Source organism: Parasteatoda tepidariorum, chromosome 4 (assembly GCF_982258835.1).
Source record: "Parasteatoda tepidariorum strain Cologne lab strain chromosome 4, Ptep-v5.0, whole genome shotgun sequence".
Lineage (NCBI taxonomy): Eukaryota > Metazoa > Arthropoda > Arachnida > Araneae > Theridiidae > Parasteatoda > Parasteatoda tepidariorum.
Genome location: NC_141758.1, coordinates 54055113 through 54072260, shown reverse-complemented (window position 1 = coordinate 54072260; position 17148 = coordinate 54055113). Strand labels below are relative to the sequence as shown.

The 17148-nt window shown below is 30.4% G+C and overlaps 2 protein-coding genes across 2 annotated transcripts; both read left to right on the top strand.

Moving 5' to 3' along the window:
* Window positions 1-1357: 1357 nt before the first annotated feature.
* Window positions 1358-3006, top strand: LOC122269881 (uncharacterized). Its single transcript, XM_087160372.1, has 2 exons — window positions 1358-1788; window positions 2139-3006. The coding sequence occupies exons 1-2, from the start codon at window positions 1744-1746 to the stop codon at window positions 2979-2981; spliced, it is 888 nt and encodes a 295-aa protein (XP_087016498.1). The 5' UTR covers window positions 1358-1743; the 3' UTR covers window positions 2982-3006.
* Window positions 3007-5611: 2605 nt separating this feature from the next.
* On the top strand, window positions 5612-12019 carry LOC122272172 (uncharacterized protein F54H12.2-like). The gene is made up of 3 exons (XM_087162168.1): window positions 5612-5951; window positions 6090-6796; window positions 11945-12019. The coding sequence occupies exons 1-3, from the start codon at window positions 5612-5614 to the stop codon at window positions 12017-12019; spliced, it is 1122 nt and encodes a 373-aa protein (XP_087018294.1).
* The last annotated feature ends 5129 nt before the right edge of the window (window positions 12020-17148 follow it).

Genomic DNA, 17148 nt, shown 5'->3' with positions numbered 1-17148 from the left:
CACATATGAATCCGTTTCTGGAAACTTCCGTAAGTTTATTTCAAATATAAATGCAACTTTATGATGAGAATGAAAATGTATTATTTGAAAAAAAAAATCAAAATAATAATAATTTGATTAAATGAAAATTGTTGTTCCTATTTTTCAAGCATCTGAAAAAATTATTACAATTTCAAATTAATAGCATCTCTTTTCGATTATTTATAACACGAATTTTTTTTTTTTTAAACATTTTTTTCTGTGTAAAGCTATTTTACTTTTTTCTTCTCTCATTCTTAGAATTAAAGCATGTTAAAGATAAAAACGTAAAAAAACAATAACATATTTTTAAAATAAAAGTCGAATTAAATAAAAGACGTCACCATCTTAATCCAGATTAACCTTTTACCTTTCAGTTTTCGCAGAAAAACCTGAAATAGATCTCAGAATAGGTAAAATCTCATTTATCTGAATTAATTCTCATCTTAAAATAGTTTTTAATTAATATCGTACTAAATAGTTTCGTACATTCGAGGCAATCATTTCCAAGAACAGGAAGCTCTACCACCTGTTCACAGCGCTCCCCAACACCCGTGATTAACAGCCTCATTTGTTAAAAAATAAAATGTATACCATTTTGCATATTTTATTGTTACCAATGACGATAGTAGTATAGGCGGCACTACAGCGTAAACAGCAGGGGGTCCCTATTCCTGACGTCATAATGGAAAGTCAAGGGGTGCTTATTTCTGCCCAACCGGAAGTTGCTTATTTCTGCCCCAGACATAACCGGAAGGTGCTTATTTCTGCCCACCTACAAACCGGAAATTGCTTATTTCTGCCCGTATACTTATTTCTGCCCGCCTGTAGTTTCGATTTTAGTTTCGGTTTCTGTTTATTATTTAATTTATTAGTTTTTTGAGGGTGGCAACACATATTAATTTTAATATTAGTTTTCAAGGATGGCAACACTTAGAAACTTTGTTATTTGGGGAGATATTGTATATTATGAAGTTATGACGTCATCTATTATTACATAACACATAAATGATATCATGCTTTTGATCTAGTGGCGCCATCTATGTGAGAATAAAATGACTTTAAATCTATTTTAATATTTAAATCTGTTTTAATATTATTTATTAAATATAATTAAGGCTGAGGATCGAACTCGCGCCATTAAAAAGCCTTCGTGGGTCAGTAGTTGGATATCATAACCACTGACCCACGAATGCTTGGTTAGATATGTGTTAATAAGTTTAACTTTCGTATTCTGAACACGTGTGTAAATTAAAAGGATTTGATAACGATATCATTCTACAGTTTCATCGATATTCACTTAACCTTTGACAGTTATTAAATAATTATTTCTGCCCCCTCTTAATGTTATTATAACTTTCTCTGGGTGGCAACGGTACTGACCATACGCCTGTTTTGTGTGACGTGTTTTGTGTGATAACACAACTACTGATTACAGAGCGAGTCATTCTGATAAGGTATAACAAGTTGGATCTTGGTCTATGACGTGTGTGTTGAATTCAGTTCCTTTCACTTGCGCTGGTAAGTAGTTAAGCATGTGACAGTTTCATATTTTTCTGATTGGCTGTTAGAGTTATATTTCCTTTGTTGGCAACGATTAATACTGTGTTGATTATAATTTCCCTATCGTATATAACAAGTTCCTTTGCTCTGGCGTATGTAGTTACTTCGTGAAAATTGTTAATATTTATTTCTTAAGTGGAGTTTTACAGTCTTTAGATAGTTATGGAAGCCAACTCTTCATTAAAAAGAAAACACGATGAAATTCAAGTAAGTAATATTTTTTTACCCTTATTTTATCTTCATGTGTAATAATATTTTTATTTAATGTTAATAGATTTTCCAGGCTAAACATAATTTTTAACTTCTTTTACTAAATGTTTTTAACACTCCTATTCGAAACTTATCCTTATATTTTACTTTTAAACTTTACATTAAATATTAATATACAATTTGCTTAGAAATTATATTTTACTCTTAAACTTTACATTGTATATTAATATACAATTTACTTAGAAATAGTAGTTGGAAATAATGTAGTTAATGTCTAAACAGTAATTAGGTTTTGCTTGTTTGCTGTTCTTGGTGACTCAAAAAAGTGTTTCTTTTTATTTTATTAGGATGAACCAAAGAGGAAAGGTTTGTTCCAGGAGGGAAACTTTCCAGAGTATTGCTATCCAATTGGTGAGGACTTATTCGTTTTGGCCAGCACGTATAACAAGAAATCAGCCATTCATATACGAAGGTTTAACAGATATGGAGACTCATACTATCCTTCAGGATATGGTATAACTCTACAGCCTGAACAGTATAATGCTTGCTTCTGTCATGGTCCACCGACATGTATCTTCGGCATTGCAGACATCAACATGGCTTTGGAAGAGATCCCTCCAGCTAATCCCCGTGAAAAATTTTATGTGCTGATGAATGACGAGGGAAAGTATCTGCTAGTGGACGAATATACCTGCAGAAGTGGTCGCGTATACAAGCACGAGACGGAAATCAGTTTCAAACAGTGGAGAGAACTACAGAAGTGTCGAGATAGTGTGACATTCGGCTATATTAATTTAAAATACAGGTCCGTGGACTTTTTGAACATTTTTCAAGAATCCACCCATCAACAGTGTCCAGTGGTGCCAAAGAATTCAGACATTAACGAAGCGGGTCCTGTTATGAAGGATTGCCTGAAAATTGTGTTGAATAAACATATTGGACTGAAGAAAGGTCTGAAGTCAGTAGACAGGTCTGCTGACTTTCTAGACCAGGTTGTGTGCAGTGTTCACGATTTCAATGAGTCTTGCTTGGACTTACATGTGGAGAATATTGCTCTGGATTTTAATAATGAACTAAGTGAACGAAGGCTGTTTAGACAATCCCTTAAAGACTTTTTGTGTGAAGCTTTTTTAAGAGAAATTAAATTAGATACTTTATTAACTGCTGCTAAAAATGATTTTTGCAAATAAAATAACTTAAGTTTTAAAATATTTTGTTGTTATTTTTATATTTTGTAAAAATTACTGTGAACTTTTGTTTTTCAGAGGAATCGAGATTTCTTTTTTTCAGCAGGCATGAATTTTCTTTTTCAAAATAATACTTTTTTCAGGTTCTTAAAATAGAAGAAGAAAAAATTATTGCTGTAATACAATAAGGAAAACTATTTTATACTTAAATAGGTATTATTATTTAATTTTATAGAAATTATTGTATACCATTATTTTTTAAGAATGTTTATGAGTGTTAATTTTAACTCTTAGAATTAAATTGTTATCAAAGAAAAAAAATCTGATAATTTCTAAACAATTTTTGAAATAGATTATGAATCGTTTACTTTCATCTGTTTATACGAAACCTGGACATCCAGGAAGTTTTGGAGGTGTAAATGCTATTTATAATTCTGTGAAAGGTAAGGTGAAGAAAAGCGACGTTAAGAAATGGTTGGAGACTAAAGATTCTTATACTTTACATAAACCAGTGAGGCATAAATTTAAACGTAATAGAGTGATTGTTGGAGGTATAGATGAACAATTTCAAATTGATTTAGTTGACATGCAATCTTTAGCGAAATTTAATAATGGATATAAATATTTGTTAACTTGTATAGATTGTTTCTCAAAGTATGCTTGGGCTATTCCTATTAAAGACAAATCAGCCAAAAATGTATTGCCAGCTTTAAAAACTATTTTTAGAGAAAGAAAACCTGAGAAACTGCAATCAGATAAAGGAACAGAATTCACTAATAAACTTATACAGCAGCATCTTAAAAATTTAGGAGTTCATTTTTTTACAACGAATAATGAAACTAAAGCAAGTATTGTTGAGAGATTTAATCGCACTTTAAAAACGAAGATGTGGAAATACTTTACAGAATTCAACACGAAAAAATACATTGATGTCCTTTCTAAATTAATCCATAGTTATAATCATACAAAGCATAGAAGTATAAAAATGGAACCAGCCTCAGTGAACATCGATAATCAGAAACAAGTTTGGAATAATTTATATAGCGACAATGTGAATATTGATAAACCTGTTTTTCAAGTAGGTGACACTGTTCGCATTAGTAAATCAAAACTTACATTTGAGAAAGGATATGAAAATAATTGGACTCGAGAATTATTTGTCATAGATAAAATAGTTCATCGAAATCCTGTAGTGTATAAATTAAAAGATTTAAAGAATGAAGTAATAGAAGGTACTTTTTATGCAGAAGAATTACAAAAAGTAGTCAACTCGGGCTATTATCCCGTAGAAAAAGTTATCAAAAAGAGAAAGAAAGGAGGAAGCACGGAATATTTTGTTAAATTTCTAGGTTATCCTGAAAAGTTTAATGCCTGGGTGAGTGATATTCAAAAAGTATAAATAGTGAAACTTAACCTATGAAAACTCATTCTCAAAAATGTCTTTCTATGTGACGTTACCCTCTGATAGCTCCATGCAGTTTTTTCCTAACAACAAAATTTCACATTTTAAGACGCAGTTACCGATACCAGTTAATCTAAAAGGGGAATGGGAAGTAGGCCTATCTGAAATCATCTATCCGCATTCTTGGCTGAACGTAAATGAAAGTAACAATTATTTTCATTACAAGATAAGTAACGGTAATATCATATCGACAGCGAGGCAAACAATTGATGTGGGGTGTTACGAATCAATGTTCGATATTGTATCAGCTATACAACTTGCTTTACCTAAAAATCCTAGTCGATTTACTATAAATTACAATAAAGCTACGAAACGAGTTAAAATTAACGCCGTTCAAGGTTGCAGCCTTCATTTAGAAAAGTTAGGTGAATTGTTAGGATGCAGTCATTACGGGTAACCGGAGAAGCGAATTAGTGGCTGACGCGTGGTCTAATTTTTCCGTTTTTTACGTCTACTCAGATTTAATTTCACCACAAATTGTCGGAGATACGCAAGCTCCTTTACTGCGGATCGTTCGAATAAAAGGACATGATGGTGAAACAATCAGCCAGTATTATGATAGACCTCAATACTTACCTTTAACGAGACACTCCTTTCAAACTATCCATGTGGAGCTCAGATTGAATTCAGGTGATTTCGTACCTTTTGAAAGTGGTAAAGTGATTATAGTTTTACATTTCCGCATGAGACAAATACTATAAATAGTACGATGCGTTTTTTGAACCATTCATTTGAAGAGAAGACGTCAAGATGAGTGTACCGTACGTTTGTTGTGCTGAAAAATTCGAAGATCATTATGCGAGTCAAATTGGCTCGGGTTTGCCCTATTATAAAGGTGTTAATTTCCAAAAGGGCTATGGACTTGGTGGTATATTTCGTCGATTATTTAGAGCAGCGCTACCCTTTTTAGTAAGAGGTGGTAAAACTATTGGAAAAGAAGTTTTAAAAACAGGAACTCGAGTAGCATCTGATGTATTATCTGGAGAAAACTTTGAGGAAGCCGTCAAAACAAGAACTAAAGAAAGTGGAAAAAATCTAGCACAAAAAGCGATTGATAAAGTGCAGTCTATGGTCGGGAAAGGAAACTATAAAAGGAAGCGTAAGAAGCAAAAACGATTCATTTCATCTAAAGCACGCAAAGTGAGTGGACGTGATATTTTTGATCCATAAAATGGCATTTTTGTTGAAAGATTCTCCTGAGTGCGTAAAATCGGAATTGGAACTTTTTACTTTACCTGGAACTCAAACAGTTATTCAAGATGGTCAATGGATACAATTTCATCCTCTTTCTAACGTTTTCGATAATGCTCCCGTAGAGTTTCATGTCTCTGGAAGTGTAGAAGATTACATAGATCTCAGTCAAACACAATTGTATGTGAAAGCGAAAATAGTAAAAACGAACAATACAGCTATCACTAAAGATGATGTTATAGGACCTGTGAATTTATTTCTACATTCATTATTTTCTCAAGTAGATGTATCTTTAAACGATCGTACAGTTTCCAATTCGAGTAATACCTATCCCTATAGGGCCTACATTGAAACTCTCCTAAACCATGGATATGATAGCAAAACATCTCAATTAACTGCTGAGTTATTTTATAAAGATTCTGAGGATGGTTTAAATAAAAGAACTGCTTTTTTCAAAGAAAGCGCAACAGTGGATATGATTGGCTGCATTCATTCAGATTTATTTCATCAAGATCGTCTTTTACTCAATTTAGTGGATTTGAAAATAAAACTAATAAGAAGCAAGCCAGAATTTTGTCTACAAGGATCTGAAGGATTTAAAGTAGTATTGGATCATGTCTCTTTATTCATTCGAAAAGTTCGTGTGAACCCTGGAGTGCTTCTTGGTCATGCTAAAGCACTCGAGAAAACAAGTGCAAAATACCCCATTAATCGAGTCCTATGCAAAGTGTATTCGATTCCTAAAGGGAGCATGTCTTTTATTCAAGATAATATATTTTCGGGCCAAATGCCTAAAAAGGTTATTATTGGTTGTGTAGATAATGAAGCTTTTCATGCAACATTGACAAAATCTCCTTTTGATTTTAAACATTTTGATTTAAATTTTATTGGAGTGTATGTAGATGGACAACCTGTCCCCCATAATCCATTGGAACTCAACTTTTCACAAAATCAATACATTCGTGCCTATCAAACTTTATTTGATGGAACGGAACGAATGGGTCAAGATAGAGGAATATTTATTTCCAGAGAAGACTACAGGAACGGAAATACATTATTTGGATTTAATCTCTCCCCAGATCTATGTTCAGGAGAACATTTAAATCTGATTAAGCATAGCAATTTGAGATTAGAACTGAAATTTGCCAAATCACTGGAAAAAACAGTATGCGTAATCGTTTTTGCCGAATTTGAAAATTTGATTGAAATTAACAAGTCAAGAAATATTTTATTCGACTTCGGAAATTGAAGAATGGATGGATTGCAACTATTCAACATTTTATCGCAAGATAAGATAACATCACCTTACTTTCAAGGCGTATATTCAAGAGATACGCTTCCGAATCTCCGAGAAAACACATGTGCTATCACGAATTCAGATGACTCATCACAACCTGGGACTCACTGGCTAGCGTTATTTCTGAATGATCAAAGACAGTTAGAGTTTTATGACTCATATGGGAAACCTCCCGGATTTTACAACGTGAATACCGCTTCCTACACGGACGTACTATGGAATTCCAAAGTGTTTCAATCAGAGTTGGCCGTTGATTACAGTAATCGATTACAACTGTAATTGATTACAGATAATTACAGCTATGTAATCAATTACTTGTAATCACGATTACAAGTAATCAATTACTTGTAATCGTGATTACAACTTTCAAAAAATTTTGATTACAGCTGTAATCATGATTACAATTTTGATTACAGTAATCAATTACTTGTAATCATGATTACAAGTAATTGTGATTACAAGTAATCACAACAAAAACGATTACAAGTAATTATGATTACAAGTAATCAAAATATATGATTACATGTAATCATGATTACATGTAATTTGATTACATGTAATTGTGATTACTTGTAATCAAACCATACGATTACAAGTTATTACGATTGTATACTACAGTCAAATTTTTTATGTAAGTAGCCATGTGTTTACATATTTTAATGTACATAGAATGTACGCACGCATAAACGTACAATTTGCGATTCCTATACATACAATGTATGCACAAACGTTGTTTGTACGTACAATATTCATAATTATATTGTAATATACTTAATGCAATGCGCATATGCTTAGTACATATAATTATGCATTTATGATACATGTACGCATGTATGTTAGTTTGTACAAAAAGGCAATGTTTTGTATATTTGTATACATAGACAATGCATGTATGAACGTATATGAAAATAATGTTTATGCGTTTGCACGCTTTTATGTACTTAAGTGCATATATTGTATAAATTTACGATAATAGAACGTATATACAATTTGCGTTTGTATATAAAATTGTACGTATTTGTGTACAATATGTAAGAATGTTATTTAAAGGTACAATATATGCACATAGTTGCGTAAATAAAATGCGTACATGTATACATGCATATTTATATGTACATCGATATATGTGCACGCAAAGTATGTACTTATGTACAACTTACGTATGTACTTGTATAACTAGATACTTTGTTAATACTTATGCGCATGTAATGCATTGATGTACAAAGAAATAGTTATATGCACAATGTATGCATGTGCATACAACGAATACATGTACATAATTACAAGTAATGTACAAATACGTGCGTACATTTGAATATATGTAATTACAATATACACATACATTGTGCAAACAGAAAAGAATTTACATGAGTAAAGTTATTAAAATTTGTTTTAAAATTTATTCTAAGGCATATGAAACTCGACCTCATATTTTTTAGAAAGCAAACGATAATTTTATTTGGAATTTCTAAATATTAATTCCACACATAAAATTTACCGTTTTTCTTACCATTTAAAACATTTCTATGAATCATGCATTATGTTATAAAAAAAATAAATCTGCATTGTCAAACATTTTATGAAAATACCTGAAAATAATTTTTTATTCAGAGAATTTCAAAATGATATAGAACAATTAAAGCTGAAAACTAAATTTAAATATCGTTTGATTTTGTCATTTAACTTGCTTGAGTCATTAAAAGTTAACTTACATGCATTTTATTTATTGCATTGTACACATATTTAGACATAAATGTAATGTACATATGTATACGTGTAATGTATGTACGCATGTACAATGTATGTACATACATTCATGTATTGTACGTGCATATATAGTACATATGGATATACATACATGGAACATACGTGTATTGTATATGTGTGGATACATTCATTGGGCATATATACATTGCACCATATGCATAGATAGGGATAGCATGCATGTACACATGTTAAATTTGTACGAAAGAATTATGCCCAATATATTTATGCACATATGTACTGTATATGTACACACATATGTACATTATATGAACATTATATGTTCAGTTCATCATATGTACATTACATGAATATACATCCGTACGCTATATGTATATACATCTGTACAATATATGCATCTCAAATGTGTGTATGTACGTACGTTATGCACGTCGAATGCATGTATGAATATATGTGAAATATAAATACGCCCAATGTACGTACAATCGTATACAAATGTATTATGCATATTTGGATACTTACATTGAGCATGAACATATTATGTACATGTACATAAATACACTGGACAGGCATATCATGTACATGTATACATACATATATTGTACATCCTACAGATATACCTATATTGTACATGCATACATATATTGTACTGTTCATAAATAAATTGCACATACATGCATGGGACATACATTGTACAGACAATGTATGTAAGTTCGTACAAACACAAGTACTTGTATATACATGCGTACATGAACATAGATATACATTTTACATACACAAATATTTGCATAAAATGCATATATTCATTGTGTATAAATGTACATGTCTACATTGTTTGCACATACATACGTAATTATTATCTATATACATACGTACATATATTTTATACCTACAATATAAGTGTATGTACATGTGTGTGAAACTGAAATGTCTGAACATATGCACTAGATAAAATTATATGTACATACATTTCAGTTACATTCATTTGTACGTATACAAATACGTACAAAATGCAGTACATGTTAATACGTGCAAAATGTATCATTATAAAATACATTCTACTATCTACTGTAAAATATAATCATTTATAAGAATGCAATAGTCTTGTAATCGTGTAATTAGATTACATGTAATCATAATTACATGTAATCAAATTACATGTAATCAAATTACTTGTAATCAAATTACATGTAATCATATATTTTGATTACTTGTAATCATAATTACTTGTAATCGTTTTTGTTGTGATTACTTGTAATCGCAATTACTTGGAATCATGATTACAAGTAATTGATTACTGTAATCAAAATTGTAATCATGATTACAGCTGTAATCAAAATTTTTTGAAAATTGTAATCATGATTACAAGTAATTGATTACTGTAATCGACTATGTAATCATGATTACAGCTGTAATCAAACTTTGTAATCACGATTACAAGTAATTGATTACTGTAATCAATATTGTAATCATGATTACAGCTGTAATCAAAATTTTCGAAAATTGTAATCATGATTACAAGTAATTGATTACTGTAATCAAAAAATGTAATCGATTACATTTTTGGCCAACTCTGGTTTCAATCACCTACATCCAATGTATGTGGACAATATTGTATTTACTTTTTACTCAAACGCTGTCAAGGCTATTCTATGTATCATATTTCAAATCAATTATATGTAAATGATTTTCAGATGTATCAATTTGTAAAGAAAAAATATGGTGTAAGATTTGTGTTTAGAAAATAAAAAAAGAATGAAACTAAATCTAGTGTCTCTCATGTCATTATTATAAAATTTTACATTTAAATATTGTTATGTAGGCAATAGTGTAACATTTTTAATTCTTTTTAACAAAATTTCCAGAAAATATTTTTATTATTGATGGAAACTTTTCTAATATTTCAGAAAATAATTTTATTTTTATAAAAAATTTCTATCTTTTAAGAAAATATTTATGATTTTACACAAAAATTTTCTGATTTAAGAAAATATTTTTACTTTTTGTTAGAAATTTGCTTGTTTCGTAAAAATATTTCAAACTTTTTAAAAAAACTTTCTAATATTTCAAAAAAAATATTTTTATTCTTATAAAAAATTTTCTATCTTTTAAGAAAATATTTATGTTTTTGCAAAAAGGAAATTTCCAGTTTTTCAGAAAATTCTATCTATTTTTCTAAAATTTTTTGTATTAATTAATAAAGGGTGAAATGTTTCCTTGATAATATAAACTTTTTCACCTGTGAAAAAAATGATCAATAAAGACAAAATACATTTTAATAAAATAAATAAAATTTTATTCAAAGTTTCACCCAAGCACTTCTGCGGGCATACATCATAGGTTTCTTAACAATTTTATTTTTACTATACAATTTTTTATTTACATCTAAATGTGATGGTAATTGAATATCATTTAATGTTTTCAAAAATACATTTCTCCCCACTGGAGCTGATTTTCTATTTCGCAAAAAGTCATTGATAAGATTTACTATATTACTTCCAGGAACAGTTTTATCTTCATGAATAATTTCACCTTTAGCGTTCCAAAGGAGAGATTCATTATTTTTTAAGAATTGGTACATATCTTTAGCTTTTTCTTGAAATCGAACTGGAACAGCAGTTAGAATTTTTCCCTCCAAGTCTTCAGTTTCTTTTTTGATATTTGAAGAGATCTCTTCTGTAGACTCTACTGGAGAATCGTCTATGTTCGTAATTTCCTCCTGAACGGTTTGAGGTTCTGGTTTATTCGGTCTCGAAATTGAAAAGTGCGTATACTTCTGCAATATTTGTAAATACAGGGTTGCTTTCTCGTCATCTGCTAAGTCCTTTTTCCGTAGAATATTCTTCATTTGTTGATCCAATTGTGATAAGTGTTCCGCAACTTGCACTCTATCCTCCGGAACCAACACAAATTTCTTACTGTACTCTATGAATTAAAGAACTAATGACAGAAATAGCTGCAGGTAATAAAAATGATAAAAATCCTTCTCCTTTCTGTACAAGAATTCTTTTCTTCTTATACAATGGCAATTTCTTCTTAGAAAGTTTTCTTAAACTTTCTTTATGAGGAGCTAATTTATTTTTCTGAGATTTCGTGAGTGGTATATTACCACACAATACATTCAATACACACTCACACAAAGTTTTTATTTCACTTTTTGAACACTTTTTTAAAAGAGGCTTGCAATGTTTAGTTTTAGAGATCAATTTCATGAGCTCTAATGTTCGCTCATTACATACAGACATCTTACTTTCAAATGATTTGAATTTCGAGTGCTTGTCCTATTTATAGGTGTTGATAAAAGTTGAAAACCTTCAAAAACAATGGTTAAAGTTGTCATCTAATTTCCTTGAAATTCGCAGTTGAAATGAAGTTATCGAGGTTGGTACACATAATAAGTATCTCCAGGAAACATACCAGTACGCATGCGTAAAGATTCTTCCGTATCACACTTTAAATCAATGAGTAAATAACCATAAGATTTTGATGTGGCATCAGCATAACATTCTTGAAAAAAATTAACTTTTCGAGGGTACAATTGACGTCCTAAGTGTGTAATTTGCGATTGATCTCTACGATTCTTAAATAATACAAGATAATGAGCATTTAAGGATATTTCTCTCATTTCCTTTCCTTTATGAAAAATGTTTTGAACCACAAAAATAATGCTAAGAGATTTATGGTGGGAAAATTTTGTAAATAATTTCGTCAATTGAGGATCATTTCCCAATTCACTCATGAGATCATCAATCACAATTAATGCATCTGAATATTGATTCAAATCGGATGGAAGTCCTTCTTGAAAAACAACATTAGGCATCTCATCATATAATTTTTGATAAACGCCATAACACCATACTACATGTTTTGGGAAAGGCTGTATCATTTGGTTTTCAATCACTTTTTTTATAAAATAACTTTTACCACTACCTGTTGGACCTGCGAGGACAGCTGTAAAGGGATGTTTGAACTTCAAAAGATCCATGATGAATGAAAAACTTTACTCTCGTAACCTCTATTTATCGTTATCTCTTATCACCACATGAAGAGTTCAATCCTCAGCAAATAATTATATTTAAATTAAATAATAAAATAGATTTAAAGTTATTTTATTTCTGACATTCCCTCATAGATGGCGCCACTAGAGTGAAAGCATGATATCATTTATTTATTATGTAATAATTAACGCGTGTATGGTCAGTACCGTTGCCACCCAGAGAAAGTTATAATAACATTAAGAGGGGGCAGAAATAATTATTTAATAACTGTCAAAGGTTAAGTGAATATCGATGAAACTGTAGAATGATATCGTTATCAAATCCTTTTAATTTATACACGTGTTCAGAATACGAAAGTTAAACTTATTAACACATATCTAACCAAGCATTCGTGGGTCAGTGGTTATGATATCCAACTACTGACCCACGAAGGCTTTTTAATGGCGCGAGTTCGATCCTCAGCCTTAATTATATTTAATAAATAATATTAAAACAGATTTAAATATTAAAATAGATTTAAAGTCATTTTATTCTCACATAGATGGCGCCACTAGATCAAAAGCATGATATCATTTATGTGTTATGTAATAATAGATGACGTCATAACTTCATAATATACAATATCTCCCCAAATAACAAAGTTTCTAAGTGTTGCCATCCTTGAAAACTAATATTAAAATTAATATGTGTTGCCACCCTCAAAAAACTAATAAATTAAATAATAAACAGAAATCGAAACTACAGGCGGGCAGAAATAAGTATACGGGCAGAAATAAGCAACTTCCGGTTCATAGGAGGGCAGAAATAAGCAACTTCCGGTGTAGACGGGCAGAAATAAGCAACTTCCGGTTGGGCAGAAATAAGCACCCCTTGACTTTCCATGATGACGTCAGGAATAGGGACCCCCTGCTGTTTACGCTGTAGTGCCGCCTATACTACTGACGATCACCTTATTTTTTGTACAATTGAAAAGACAATTATCAACTGAAGAAAAAATACTAAAAATTGAATAAAAAAATAACATTAACATTTTTTTAAAGATGGGTCTTTCTTCTTTTTAATAATTTTAAATGATTCTTTCCAGACATACGACGAACTACTTTCTACTTTATTCTACTTTATTTACTACTTTCTACTAAAACTACTACTTACTTACAATTTTCATATGTATGTTAATATTGTTATTCCATTTATTTCGACGAACTACTTTATACTTCATTCTACTTTATTTACTACTTTCTACTAAAACTACTACTTACTTACAGCTTTTATATGTATGTTAATACTGTTATTCCATTTATTCACGAACTACTTCATACTTCATTCTACTTTATTTACTACTTTCTACTAAAACTACTACTTACTTATAACTTTCATATGTATGTTAATATTGTTATTCCATTTATTCACGAACTACTTCATACTTCATTCTACTTTATTTACTACTTTCTACTAAAACTATTACTTACTTACAACTTTCATATGTATGTTAATATTGTTATTCCATTTATTTCGACGAACTACTTCATACTTCATTCTACTTTATTTACTACTTTATTTACTACTTTCTACTAAAACTATTACTTACTTACAACTTTCATATGTATGTTAATATTGTTATTCCATTTATTTCGACGAACTACTTCATACTTCATTCTACTTTATTTACGACTTTCTACTAAAACTACTACTTACTTACAACCTTCATATGTATGTTAATATTGTTATTCCATTTATTTCGACGAACTACTTCATTCTACTTTATTTACTACTTTCTACTAAAACTACTACTTACTTACAACTTTCATATTTATGTTAATATTGCTATTCCATTTATTACATATACAGTCTACACTTTTTAGCAGACCTAGATATAATGAAAAACTTTCCGCGAAAAGAAATTCTCAGTTAAGAAGCTTTCTGTAAGCTATTGATTGACTATTGTATCAAGTTGCAGTCCTTTCATCCCATCTTCATTTTAGTGAAATTTTTTTGAAAATCGGGAAATTTTTTTCTTCTTCAAAAATGCTTTAATTTCTATAAAACTCTATATAAATTCTTACTACAGGGATAAATTTGGTTTAAAAAAATAAAGCTGAAAGTGAAAATCCTAAAATTTCATGTGGCACTTTTTAAATGATTAGAAAAATACCTGAAATTTGAAAAAGTGTATGTAGAAAGCAATTATCCATCAATTAATGTAATCAACGTTTTTATTAAATTATTGATTGGAGATTTTATTTGTTTATATTGTGTGAATATTAAATCTCACTATGTGAATTTTAGTTCATGTGAATACGAATCTTGTAATCCTTTTCGAATGACGTGGAAGGATTTTGACGTGGAGGGGAGGCTGAGAAGGTGAAGCATATTGTATTAAATGCTATTCTACGTTGAAAGCTATTCCTAAAAAAAATCCTACTTTTTTCCGTCTAAATTTCTGTAGGCCTGAAATTAATATAATAATATTTTTCTGAAATATGGGCGCCAATTATTCATTTAAAAGACAGTTATTATTTAAAACTATACATTTTTTCTAAAAATGTATAGTTTTAAATGTATATAATTTTTAAATGTATATAAGTACAAAATTGCTATTTTTTTAAACAAAAAATAATTATAAAAATGAAGTAATAAAACATTTTCATTCTGTAACAAAAAAAAGACATATAATTAATCAAATAAATAAAAAAGAATCCAATGACTCACATAAAATTTCATAATGGTGAATTAATATTTAGCCTTATTCGAAAAACGTGACTCGAAGAAAGACAATTTTAATGTAGGGTAGGGGGGTGTAATGAAGCATGAGGCACAATAAAACATACTGTGGCGCCAGGCATGGTGCGTAGTCGCCAAAGGAATCAACTGGATGACAAACACACGATCGGCAACCTTGTATCTTCTCCAGTATGTAAGAAGCTTCGAACTTTACTCGGTGCACACACTCATACTTAATTTTACTTTTCTGTTTTTTAGCTTGTTATGCTTCAGTTGTTAATAAATGTTTAGTTGATTTATGTCCTAGTTGTCCTCAACTTTATATGAGAGGGCTACTCCCCTCAATTGGTGACCTTCGGACGTGATGTGAACACACCTACCTTGGCAGTAACGCCCACTTCGATATGAACACGCCTACCTAGACAGTAACGCCTACTTCGATGGATTATCTACATTGAACAGTTGACTTGCTACATGTGACTGCGACATTATCCACCTCCTCTCAATGTTGCTACTCAGTCTCGTCTCGATCACGCGCAACGTCGGCTTGCATACTTGTGATTACTCGACTGCTAACGGCAACACAGGAGCGACTAGGACCGTGAAGTTAATACACCTCTCACATTCAGCACTAAAAAAAAATACGGTTATCTTAATACAGCTCTCCCGACTTCTCACAAAAATAGCAATGAATCAACTAGTGGTATTCGTTCATCGAATTCTATCACAGATATAATTCTAGAGGGGGAGTACTGTAGCGTACTACCACTACAAAATTGCAACTACAATTCACTAGTATATAAGACATGTTAACTCGACTCTATACGGGGTACCTTTTCTTTAGATGACGGTTGACATGGTCTGTAACTACTCTCCCCACAATACTATCTTAAACCGTGTAAATTTGTCACAGAAAGTGACAGTTCAAATATATAATCGATACAACTTATATATAATTTTTTGCTATTTATATATGACTATACTTATTTATTAACTTAGTGCAGGTTGAATAAAACGCTTGCTGACGGGGGAATACTGAAAAATGTTTTATTGTACTCAGGGTGGATGCATTTTCTTGAAATGACATGTTCCTGGTTAGTGAGTTGCTGAGGCGAGATTTGTGATTTTATGTATTTTTAATCTGTGTTTATTGAATATTATCTTATGTTCAATATAACAGCAGTACAAATTTTCTTCCCTTTCAGATTGAATGTTGAAAATTTCAATTTTTTAAAACTTCTAGTGTTCTCAGTACATTTCAAAGCGATAGATAGCTGAAAATATATAATAGACAAATGTACAGATAAATGTATAATCGAATAACAAAATAATGTATATTTAGAGAAATTTGAATTTTTCTTGTATTATTATTACTATTATTCCGAAATTATTTTCAGTACTACATCTTGTCTTATATACCCTGAAAAAGCCATGATTGCACAGAAACAAATAAAATTTTATTTAGATGAGGTAAATACAAGACTAAAAGTTTGTATTAGTTTGATTTTTGTGCACGTAAAATTGTGGATAGGAAACAAAAATAAGTGAACTACTACGTATTGAATGCCTTCGAATTTTCAAATTCCGCAGAATGAATCACTAAATTTCTTGCAGAAAAAAATCTAAAACTTGCACCTACTTAACAACATCGAAAACAGTTATGATAGCTTACCAATTTTTCTTTGTTTCAATTTGTTTAATTTTATATTTAAGAAATTATCTAAAATAAAGTGATAAGTTTTCGATTGTTTCCAAGTTATAGAGTAACGTTACAGC